This window comes from Mytilus edulis, chromosome 4 (genome assembly GCF_963676685.1).
Source record: "Mytilus edulis chromosome 4, xbMytEdul2.2, whole genome shotgun sequence".
Lineage (NCBI taxonomy): Eukaryota > Metazoa > Mollusca > Bivalvia > Mytilida > Mytilidae > Mytilus > Mytilus edulis.
In genome coordinates this window covers 86,144,541-86,157,313 of record NC_092347.1, presented here as the reverse complement: position 1 = coordinate 86,157,313, position 12,773 = coordinate 86,144,541, and the positions used below count along the sequence as shown (strand labels likewise).

The window sequence follows — 12,773 nt, the reverse complement described above, 5'->3', positions numbered from 1 at the left end:
TCGGGAATGAACGTTCCTGGTAAAGATATTCTAAAATGTAAAATAACAAAAACACTGAACACATGGGAAATTCATCACGAAAAGACCCTTATCAAATGGCAAAATCAAAAGCTCAAGCAAATCAAACGAATGGAAAACGACTGTCATATTCCTTGCGTTGTGTATTGGTATAGGCATTTGTGTTATTAGGCAATGTTGGTTTAAACCTTGTTATAAACCTAGCTTAACTGGGGAACAACAATTAACAATTATTTAATTGCATATCCAAGTTCTTGTCTTCTTCCATAATGTTTTAGAACATTATTAATTGGCGGAATCATACCTTTTGAAATACAATTAAAACAGATTTTAAAAATATATATATATATTTATAACAATACGTAATCAATTGTATTAATATCATTCCAATGTTAAAGTATCGTTCATAATTTAAAAACAATTAATATTTACAACAAGAATAAGAAACAAAGTAATCGGTATAAGCATACATTTTACACATTTAAAATATAACTGTACCATTTTTTGTTCGTGATAGGTTTCAACATGTCCTTTCTTAAACTTGATGACTGTGAATGAATATTGTTTGAAAACACACTGTTCAATATTTGCGAGGCAGCATCAGCCCCATTTAGTATACTGTTACTTGCAATTGTACTTTCCGGTATAAATGAATTCAACAGTTTTTTATGATTAAACCAAACATTACCAGCCACGTCTTTACCAGACCTTGTCATTTTATTTTCAGTAACATGACCTGAAATACTAGGATTATTAAGTCCGCCTCTAGATTGAAAAGAATGTACATTATTTGTATTTTGATTCGTGTTACTGTTCCAGTTATAAGGTGACGTGGTACCACTCTCTTTTGGTAAAACGTTTCCTGTGAGTTTGACGGGACGATTAGAACTAAATTGCAAAGACACTTTTGGAATCAAGTGATGGACTGAAGATTGTTTAGTTATTCGTGTTCTTTGCGTAGGCAAATTATTTATCATACTGTTTGAATTTGATGGTTGATGTACACTTGGTAAACTGTGTTGCTGGTTTTGCGAAATCTGATTACGATTTGGTGAAATCTGATTTTGAAATGATAAATTCTGATCGGCATTTGGTGAAGATTGATGGTTATTTTTCGATAATTGTTGCTGATTTTGTGGTATTTGAGACTGAATGGGCGATGTTTGCTGCAGGTTTTGTGAAATTTGATTTACTTGCGGGAGCCGCTTAGACTCTGGAACCTGTGCGGCTGGCCACTTCGAATTCCAACTAGGAACTAAATTGTGATAACTGTTATGAAATTGTTTTGATACCGTTCGCTGTGTAGTCCGATGATTACCATGTTCATTTGGATATGACGGAGATGGCGTACTCCAATTATCCAGCATTCTCTGAAGATGGTTATAGGCGACAAACTCTGAGTTACTTGAAATATTTGGGTTTGTTAGAGACACAGAGTTGGAAGCCATTCCCGTCGTACCATTTTCTATAGGCTTGTGTACAGCACTTGTATGACTTCCTGGGTTGAGAAATTGTAGATCAATCATATTATTAGGTTGCATGTTAGGCGTTTCTGTTTTCATCTGACTTCCAATGCCGTTTTGAAACATACCAGATGATTGTGGACCAACGTTGAAAATCCGGTCATTTCGGAAGAACATTCCGTTCCGATTATTTTTTGCCGGAAAGTTAGGAGTTATATCATTATATTTATTGTCGGTTACCCATTTCTTTTGAATATTTCTTCCGCTTAAATGCGCCGCACCATGTGATGTCCTACCAGCTTGTGCCGAAAACATTTTATTTTTAAAATCGGTCAACTTTTGATCACTTAAAGACGAATGATCGTGTACTGGGAATAAAGTACCACCAACACTGTTTTGCACTGTATTTTGCTTCACGTTTGATAACATTGAACTATGAATACCATTCTGTTTGTTTTGGCTATTTACGGTGTTAATATTAGGGTGATGATCTGATCCTTTTATATGATCAAATTTATTTCTGAAATAATTATTCACATGGTCAAGCATGAGAGCGTTCCCTAATAAATGGCGATCGGATTGATTTTCTGGTAGACCAACATGCAGAGTGTTTCTCGATTTATCCTTCATATGTTGTATTATAGCTTGATTCAGATCAGGTAGTGGATTTTCAGCAAATACCTGATTTCTAAAATTTGATTGCATTCTGTTGCTTTCTAGCATATTTTGTGGAATGTTATGATTATTCCTATTTTCTACTCCAAAAGGCATCTCCAGTTTTCTAAGGCTCGGTGGCGTGGTTATTCTTGGCAAGTTCCAGGAAGATTGAGACTTATGGACAGATGAGAGATCCGAATGATTAGAAGATTGTGCTGACTTTGGAACATCTGTCTGACCTTGAGGAGAATTGTTTGTAGCTTCATTTAGAATCCCATTCATGTTATTTGTATTTGGTTGATGAATATTAAGTTCATTTTGCATGAATCCATTCATATTTTCTTGATTATGGTTCAATGGTTCATTAAACGCCCCTGGTAATAATTTGCCATGCTGCATCTTACTTTGCTTTGCTAATAGCATATCACTCATCTTTAATAAAGCTTGCAGATTTTTTGTAAGCATTTTCTTTTGCGAATTCATATTAGTATGTTTACTATTGTCAATTATATTACTTTGTAAGGTGTTCGTTTGATTGATTGATGCAGAGGAACTTTCTTTTACATCGCTTGTTTGAGTTCCAAGAGGCGGTTGTTTTAGATTACGATCAGCTGGAGCTTCTGATGTAGCAACATTGTTTTGATTTTTGACTTTTTCTGATATCTCGGAAACATTGATTCGGTGTAACGTTTCACCTGGGTTCAGAAATTCGACATCAATGAAGTTGTTAAATGCAGGTTTAAAATAACTTGGACGAATTTCTTTCAAAATTATGTTATTCGATCTAATATTAGGTAAAACATCTTGTGGTTTCAAATTTCTCTTCTCATTAGGCAACTTGGATAAGACAGCTTCTTCTTTAGAAATTAAATTTTGATTGGTAATAGAATTTACTGTTGGCTTTCCATCCGTACCCAATGTCGTTGGTTTGGAAGATTTGATTTGGTTCGTTTTGTGAATACCAGGTTCCGCACCAGTTAGGCTCTCAGTTACGATATGCCTTTCATTTGCCTTATTTTCAGTAGTTTCCGAATTTTTAACGATGTTTCCAGAAAGCGTTTGTTCCAATATATTTTTCTCCTTTTGTCTATCTAAGAGATTAATTTCATTTTGCTGTTTTATTAATTCGATATTTTTTGTCCTTGTAGCAGCAATGTGGCCGTTTATCTGCTGCAACATTCGTACAAGGTGTTTCCGTATTGCAAGTATTTTAGCTTCATCTAAATGTGTCATAAACCTAGAGCGGGGTGTCAATGGAGATTCCGTTAAAGGATTGGCTAGTGGAATCTTTCCGGTCAATTGGGTGGTAGGTGTAGAATTATCATCTTTCTTCCTATCATTCATTTTATTTTTCGATGATTCAATATTTTCGGTCATTTGGTTATTTAGTGACACGTCAATGTTCTTGTTGTTCGAAGAAGAACTAGGCTTATTCACACCATTCTTTGAATTTGATGGAATTTGAGCATATGTTGATTGATTTATGCCTGGTATCGATATAGATATCAATCCTGGATTCACTTTTGTCTTTATTGTCTGTTTTATGGTGTTTATCTGAGATGGCTTTTTGCGATTTGACGCAGTAGAAGATCTTGTTATGGGTTTGTCCTGACTTGCTTCTGTTTTTGTTCGCTTTTCCGTTTTTCTTTTCTTTTGAACAAGATTACCAATGTCGCTTCCTTTTGACATCATTCCTTGTTTAATCTTTTTAATCAAAGATCGGTTAGAATTTGTGGATTTTGAGTCAGATTTAGTTTTCTTTGCCTTTCGGTTTCTTTTTGCTGACTTCATATTATTTTTTGGGATATTATTTTTTGCTTTTATTTCTGAATTTGATGAATTGGTTGTAGGCTTTGATAATGAAATACTTTTAGTTGTGTTAATTATTTCTGTTGCTTGTTCTGAAGCATTTCCATGATGTACAACTTCAACTACTTCATAAACAAAAACTTCTTCTTTTCCGCTAGGTGACACTATTTTGTTGTACCGTGGTTTTGTCGATTTCTTGTCATTTCCTAAAGAAAAAAGAAAGTTCTTTATACTATTGAAGTTTCCTTTAGTGAATTTGGTCTTTTTATTCTTTTTATAAGATTTTTGCTTTCGTTTCTTAGCTACACCTTTTTTGTTATTAGTTGTCTTATTTTGTTGAGCCCGTAGTTCTGTCAAATGTAATTGCGTAGTACTGGAAGCTTCTGATTTTGTTAGCATTTTCTTCAAAAGTTCTTTTTTAATATTCTCCATTCGTGTTAAAAACTCTTGCTTATCCAATAAATTATTTGTAAAACTAGCATTTTTATAATTGTTCAAAGCACTTTTAATTGTTTTTGTTACCCATTCGTTCAAAGAGCTAATGTTTTTCTTGTTTTCTTCTATAGTTGACGTATTTTCTTCATTTATAGTGTTCTGCTCTGCTCTCATATACTCGTAATTTGTGTTATTGGAAATATGATTTTTTGAAACCATAGACTTTTCTAAATTGTTAACCTTACTATTGTTTGCTCCTGCTTGTTGTATGATTCCTAATTCTCTTTCAACGTTGATGCCAGTAGTATTTTTATTAGACAGTTTGCCATTAGCTTTTATGTTTATATTTTCGTTAAAGGTGGTTTCTGTATTAAAGCTACCCCTCAATACGTTTTGGTTGCGTCCCTCTTGAAAAGTTCTGCTTGGATTTGTATTACTATTATAACTTTCATGCATTTGGTTTTGTAATTGTTTTCCAAAACTTTCTATCTGTTTTCTGCTATATGCTTCTAATTTTGTATTTTGCTTCGAACTTCTTCCATTCAAATTATCATTTCGAATTCCAGTCATATCAACTGACTTTCCAATCAATGGTGTGTCATCAATGAGTTGTTTTCCACCTGCTGTTTTGAAGACTTTCCAATTATTAGGTCTGGTAATGTGTGGTATCGTATTAACCAGTCCATTTTTATGTCCATCTGACGTCATGCGGTTATAGTCCTTTTTGTTCTCATTTCCATTATAAATGGTCCTAATAACATCGTCATTCTTCGTCTTCATTCGGGTGTTTTCGTCGCGAAATTGTAAATTCATATTACCCCTTGGGGAGAATTGTTCATTATTCGCATTTTTGAATTCGTTCCATCTCTCGTCCACTGTAGGTTTGGCATTGTTTTGTAAAATAGAAGGGTCCTTCATTTTGATAACCTGTTGTGTTCCCGTTCCATAATTTTGTATTTCACTTTTCATTTGGTTGACATGTCTCAAATTAGTAATATTATCTATGGTCTCTTTGATAATTTTGTCTATCACATTGTTTAACATGTCTTCCATTATATTTTTGTTCTTGTTGTCTGCAGCTCCTATCGTTAAATAGTTTGAATACTCAGATTGAGTGTTGTGACTGTTTGCTGCACTTTTATAACTTGGTGTTTCGTTTGGCGAAACATTTGTAATTTTGATTGTTTTGTCCAATTTGTTGTGCATATCAAATGTTTCATCAGAGTCCGTAGAAAGTAACTGTCTTCCCAGTACTCTTGATTCGCCAAGTTGAACATTTCCAAAGAAAACCAGTAGAATGCAGATCACCAGTGAGGCAAAGGATTTTGTTATTTGTCCTGGAATAAAATGGTATATGCATTAAATACATTATGTTTTAATGGATAATTTGAGTTTGTAAATATAAATTAAGGAATGATATTTGAAATTTGGAACATTTATCTAATAAAAGAATAGCTTAATACTTGTAAAGAAAGAAAAGTCTTACTAATTATAAGCATCATACGTTTACGTAAAGTTTGTATGAGATTGTAATTTAACATATCGTGTTGCCTTTAACATACTCTTGAAGAAACAATGAAATATTCACGAAAACTCTCGTATTCAATAGTTCAAAACCCTTTTGCTGGTGCAATTTTTCTCTAATCGTCGTGTGAGATAAAAAAACAAAATTTGAAAAATTAAAAAAAAAAAAAAAAAAGGCCTGTACCAAGTCAGGAATATAACAGTTGTTATCAATCCGTTTGATGTGTTTTTGCTGTTGATTTTTTCCATTTGCTTATTGAATTCCCGTTTAATATTTTCTCGGAGTTCGGTATTTTTGTTATAATAACGGCGGTGAGCTCAAAAGCCTGGACAGTGGGCAAAGATGTCTGGATGGTCAGACAAGAACAAACAAACACAAGGTAGTGAGGTAAGAAGAACACCATGATGTTAGTCAAAGTTTCCACTTCTGTGCATCATCCTAAGCCACCCCAGTAAAAATACAAAGAAGAAGCTTCTCAAGAATTTCGTAGTATAAGTATTTTCGTGCAGAGCGAAATTTGTCAATTAAGTTAAGTTCGATGGAATGAATATATGTCAGGCATTGGTGTTCGATTTATAAGAGTCGAAGAAAACAGTTGACAATTTACCATAAGTTCGAGGTAAGATTATTTGTAATAAAAAATATACAAGGATCGGTTAATTTCGCTGTAGTATGCCAGTGTTATCTATAAAAGTAGATAAATTCAAGAATGAATGAAAAACAAGAAAAAGATCAAAGTACAGCATGTATAAAGTACTACTTATTCAATTTAGTCGGTCTATTGTACTTTAGTGGTCTACTGTATTGTTGTTTTGTTAGTCAGTATTAGACAAGAATATATGTCATAGGTTGATAAAATGATGAATTGATGATAAATCAAAACATGTTTTCATTTTTTGTAAAAATCAATGTATTTATCATATACTTTTTTTTATTTTTGTATCCAATAATTTGGTAAGGGGCTTATTTTTGGTTTAAATTAATTAGTTCATTATGATAAATAAAGAATGAAATTGTTTTAGGATGAATATATTAACCTACAATTGGACAAAATTAAACGCAGAAACTAGTCATTGGTTTAAATATACATCTTTTTATTAATAAATCAAATGTCATGCCCTTTTCAGTCATAATAGCAATAAATAATAAACCGCTGAATTTTCAACTAAAACACACAGAGATAAATATATTTATCAATCAAATTTCTAAATCAGATATGTTTATGTCAGAATATTAGTCAACATTTAAAAAATGACTCTTTTAATTGGATTTCCATATGACCCGCCCGATTGAGAATAGTTCAAGTAACTAGGTCCATCATACTTTGAAACTTTGCTTTTTTATCTTGACCAAACACCTGTTAATGAAAAGGGGAAATGATAAGTGTAGAACACTAACAACGACATTACTATATATACAGCATTTAGGTCTATTATTTCTACGAATAATGTGTAGACCTGTATCTTTTTACGGCAAGTAATAGACAGATTTTAAACTATTGTATACGTTTTCAGTAAATAAGTTCGGAAATTGTGAGTGCTAGTGCGCTTGGTTGTGGCATTGTTTGTATTTTGAACATTAAGTGCAGATGACCAACCGTTGGTGGTGTATATGTATAACGAAATCAGAGGTCTATATTTTACTGATGATTAGACTTGGTAGTTGAGTTATGCATATATATAGAAGAAGACGATTACCCTGGCGAAGCACCCGATCTAGCTTTTTTATTTTCATGTGATAACCTTTGTTTTTATTTTGTACCTTGATAAGTACCTATCCATCGATTTATGATAAGAATTTGAAAAAAATACTGTTGTTACGAATTCAATAATAATATACACGTAATGATCGCAGGTTGAATGTCCCAAACCTCTTTTATCATTTTGGGTTTTATGCCTTCAGAGGTTTAAATGTTTTGCTTCTCAAACTTCCTGATTTAGGCGAACCTTGTGAATGTTAGAGGTTATTCCTTAAACGATTATTAATATCAAAGGTTGTTGTATTTACTTTTATTTGTTTATAGAAGTGGGTACTTGCTTACCCTGTTGTAAAACGAATCTAGTATTAAAATCATGGATGTGATATGAATAAACCAGAGCAGGTCATGTGCGTATGCTTCTACTCGGAAAGGAGTATTTCGATTTTCATCAAGGTTCTCATATCAATATCGATAACCACAATAACATGGGAAAGGGGAATATAAGGAATGATACATCATAAAAATTATACACTTTTTTGGCCCTAAATTATTTTGAATACCTGTTTTAAAAATTCTATAAATCTCACTGTCTTTGTTAAAATATCAATTAATGTCATTTGTCAACCTATTAAAACATGTCTGCTTATCAGTTATAACGAGAACACATATAATTGTTGTCTAATTATTCAGCCGAAATTTTCATCGCACTGATTGATCGTTTGTATTTATTTCTATCTATTATTGAAACATTGTAAGACATAGACGTAGATTAGATGCACAAATTGCGCATTTCGTAAATTTAATTATACCCTTCATTTCCGAGCATTTTTAGACACCAGTCTTTTATAGTAGAGGATAAATTCTTTTCTTGTTTAACATATGCAAGATATGTTGTAATTTCCTATCGTAAATTTCATATTTGGACACTTTGATTTTTAAGATGAATGAGAAGTTGAAAGATTGATATATCCGGATAATTAATTAATTTTGACTCTTTTAGAATTGTCAAATTTCAAGTTGAATACGTCATTTGCATACCTACAATGATAATTCATCACGTCTTAGCTTAAATAGTTAAAATGTATCAACACGTAGCCAATCCAATCTCAATATAAATTATAAATATGAATATGTGTGTCAATAAGGCAACTTCCCATCCAAGTCACAAAAGTTAACAATTACAGTATAAGTCAAAGTACGACCCTCAAGACAATCAGCCAGCTATAAAGAGTCCCAAAATGACTATACTGTAAAACAATTCAAACCGGAATGATATAACCAACGGTTTAATCTATGTAAAAAAAGAGAAACGAGGAACATCTATAAACCCAACCAACAAACGAGAACCACTGAACAACAGGCTTCTCACTTCGGACAGGTGCATAAAATGCATCAGCTTAAAACTTTTAACAGGCGCCAACCTTCACCCTAACCTAAGACAGTGGTATAACATTACAACATAAAAAGGACACACTTTACATTCTTTTTTTGCAATACCGACTATTTTTAACTGCAAAAATACGGAGATGTGGTATTATAACCAACTAGACAACTGTTCACCAGAGAACAATGCCAGCAAAAGGCGATGATATGAAGAACTATAAGTCACCATACGACCTTAAAAATCCATATTGGTTTTAGCCTTTTTGTTATTATATAAGTGTTTGGCATCTATAATTATTATTCGTGCGCGGAACAAACATATCTAAGAAATAAACATGTCGTGCATTTACGTAATAAGTGTTCCGTACAAAATTAAAAAATACAGTTGACTTGACATCTGCTTTATTCTTTCAATTTTTACCGAGGCTGACTAAATGTCTCGAGATTTTTGTGGTAAATCTGGTGACGCCAAAGTCACGTGTTCGGAATAATATTTTCAACTGACATATATTACTTCGATGAGTATGTCACTGGTAGAATAAGGAAACGAAATCATGGTAATTGGCACAACTATAATAAATCTTTCAACTCATGTTACATAATTTGGAATTATTCATGTCGCATACTATCTATAACCTGTGCACCTTGATCCATCAATCTGTATAGGCATATATGCATTTTTCTCATTGAGGAATTGACAAAACAAAACCAATGTCTTAATTATGTAACAAATAGGGTGTGGATAATATATGGTTATTTCATGTATAACATGCATATTGGTGAGTATTGTCCCACGAAGGTTTATATTATATTGCAATAGCTTGCAACCACAAAATATATTATACGCGGAATGGTGTTTTTTCGTGTAAACCCGATTTATAGTTAAGGTTGAAAACCTATTTAAAACAAACGCAGTCACTGATGACGTCTTTGATTTGAGGCATTTGTGCGATATCAAAGAATAGTGTACGCTTACTTTCGTTATGATCTGTTATGTTCTGCGGAAAATATGATTGCCAATAACTTAAAACTATAATTACTGCAGGTCACTGTACAGCCTTTCGCAATAAGCAAAAACTATATCGTATTGTAAGCTATTTAAGTCACTGTAATTACAACAATAGAAAACTAACAGTCTGAGTAAAGCTTGCATATACAATCAAACTACAAAAAATTAAATTGTCAGGCGTCAACCAACAACTTTTTTGGCTACAGGCTCTGTTCAGGCCAGAAAAAAAACCCAATGTGACATGGTTGAATATATCTTTTGGCGTTCCAACCCCCAACCCCCCAAATCTGGAATATTAGTGTTAAATAACCACATAAGACGCAATTGTGAAACTCAGTTAAAAGCATTACTTGACTGATCAATAATAAGCACAGACTCGACCAACTTGAAGACAAAACACCCAAAGTAATGATTTAAAAGCACAAGCAATTGCAGAAAGCCAAATAAACTAGAAAATAAGAAGATTGTAATGAACAAACATTCACAACGGTCATGGGTTACTGATACATACATTGTGTGTGTGTGTTTGGGGGGGGGGGGGATGAAAAAAAAATGTCATGTCCCCAAGTTATGATGATAACACGACCATGTAAAATAACATTACAAATAAAAGAAAAATATTGCTTCAATCGTAACATGAGAATAACATGCACTTTAACTCCAACTTTTCAGTACGATTATATTGATAATTCCTCGGAGTTAATTAAACATGATTGTGAGAGCTTAATCCTCTCCCTTAACCTGGCACAGTGATGTAACAGCAGAATCAGTTTGAAAGGGATGGCACGAAGCACAAAAACAGCAGAAAAATAAACTGTTGACACAGAAATATGTCTTGTCGACAGAAATAGAATCCCAGCCAGAATCCCGATATTTGAAGTTGTTGTCGTTGGTTCATGTCTATCATATTTGTTTTCCTAAATTGTTACAGACTAGGCTGTTAGTTTTTATTCAAATAATTGTTTTTCACGTTAGGGCCTTTTGTAGTCATCTGACTATACGTTATGGGTTTTCTCAAAGTTGAAGCTACTTTATAGAAAATATCATTGAGCTTTCACAAGAAGTTCCTGTCAAACAAATATAAGCCGAAAACTTAACATTGAAAGTTGCTTATAAAAGTAAAGCATACACCGTTATAATTATAGACAGCATGTAGGACCATAATTGGTCACAACTTTACAGCAATTGTTATGTTTGAATTTTACTAAAACAACAACAGCGTTACAACTGATAATGAAATTTTTTGAAAGATCCTAATGCAATGTTTTACTAAACTAAAAACCTAGGATCAATCCAGTGCGTTTCCATGGATCAAATCTAAATTTGAATATATTCGATAAAAAAAACAAGTGAAGGAATGAGGTTGTGAATGGGGTGTTCTTCTTTCTTCAGTATTCTGAAAGTTGGTGTATTTTTTTTTATTCTTTATATTTTTAGACCATTAATTTGTTTTGGCTCATTGTTATCTATTCATTACAAGTTAATACTCCATTAGTCCCTATTCTTTAATTTTTTTAGCATGGTTTAAGTTTTGGAAAATCTTAGACTCTCTCCTTTTAAATACCGCCTACTGTAGCCATGAGAATGTCACTAAGCTTACAGCTTAAAAAATAATGTTGATGTTTACATGTACAGCTATTGATTGCACGGAATTTTAAGGGTCCTCTTTTTCTTTCTGTACATAACAGTCCCTGACTCGGATTCTCATGTTCAGTTAAAAAAACATGTTTTTAGATATAGTAAAAACTACATGTATATTTTAAATTGCACTTCATTCAGATCTGTTTACTAAATGCATTTACTTCATTCCCAATTACATTTTCAAAGCAGGTTTACAATTTTAGACATATAACATATAATAAATCTAAGCTTACCCATTTCCACACAATGTACTGACAATTCTACGATGTTTTCATCTGCTGTACTAATGGAAAAGTCACACCGATCCCCTTCGATGACAAGATCATCAGTCAAATGTCACTTCAATCAACTATAGAAAACATTTAAATATTTTACCAATTAAATTTTCAAATCAAGTCAATAATTGAGTATTTTGTCGTAAATATATCAAATTGATGAAATTTACGTTTAGTTTAGCAGAGGTGAATAGTAAGTAAGAGAATAAACTTTTGACATACTTTAAACTAGGAGTTAACTTGATTTTTTGATTTGTGGAACACATTTTATTCAATAGGAATATACTTGAGGTATTTTGGAATCCTAACAAAATTAATATATGAGCTAGTTAGTAAATCATGTGTATATACTTACATGTATATATAAGAATCTTTGACTGACTTTTGAATATATCCATAAGTCCACATAAAACGTATGTTTTCTACTAACGCACATTTGATAATTGTATACGTTGAACAGGTAATAGTTGAAAAGTAGATTTTTATATAAAAAAAAATGTTTACGTCTGACATTGATCACTCAATAGATGAGTGGAGACATCACTGATCAAACGTTATAAACATTGACTCTGGCGAAATTTACATTTTTCATTTCTAGATTTTTTTATTTTTAACAAAGGCTTGTAGTCCCGCAGACGATATTCTATTCAAATTTGTATATTTATACAATTTACGGACCATTTGTATGTAAAAAAAAAACACATGAAAAATTACTGGACTTACAGTGTGATTGTCAGGGTAGAATGTAATCCAATGTATACTACAGTGTGATTGTCAGGGTAGAATGTAATCCAATGTATACTACAGTGTGATTGTCAGGGTAGAATGTAATCCAATGTATACTACAGTGTGATGATCA

General features: G+C 32.5%; 1 protein-coding gene across 2 annotated transcripts; it reads right to left on the bottom strand.

Annotated features, from left to right (window-relative positions):
- Positions 1 to 346: 346 nt before the first annotated feature.
- Positions 347 to 11,988, bottom strand: LOC139520859 (putative uncharacterized protein DDB_G0289263). Of its 2 annotated transcripts, XM_071313861.1 has the most exons (3): positions 11,873 to 11,988; positions 4,628 to 5,719; positions 347 to 4,153 (listed from the first exon to the last, which is right to left on the bottom strand). In XM_071313861.1, exons 1-3 carry the CDS (start codon positions 11,874 to 11,876, stop codon positions 492 to 494), a joined length of 4,758 nt encoding a protein of 1,585 aa, XP_071169962.1. In that variant the 5' UTR covers positions 11,877 to 11,988; the 3' UTR covers positions 347 to 491. The 2 variants fall into 2 exon arrangements, with proteins under 2 accessions (XP_071169962.1, XP_071169961.1); XM_071313860.1 differs by having other exon boundaries at positions 347 to 5,719.
- Positions 11,989 to 12,773: the final 785 nt, after the last annotated feature.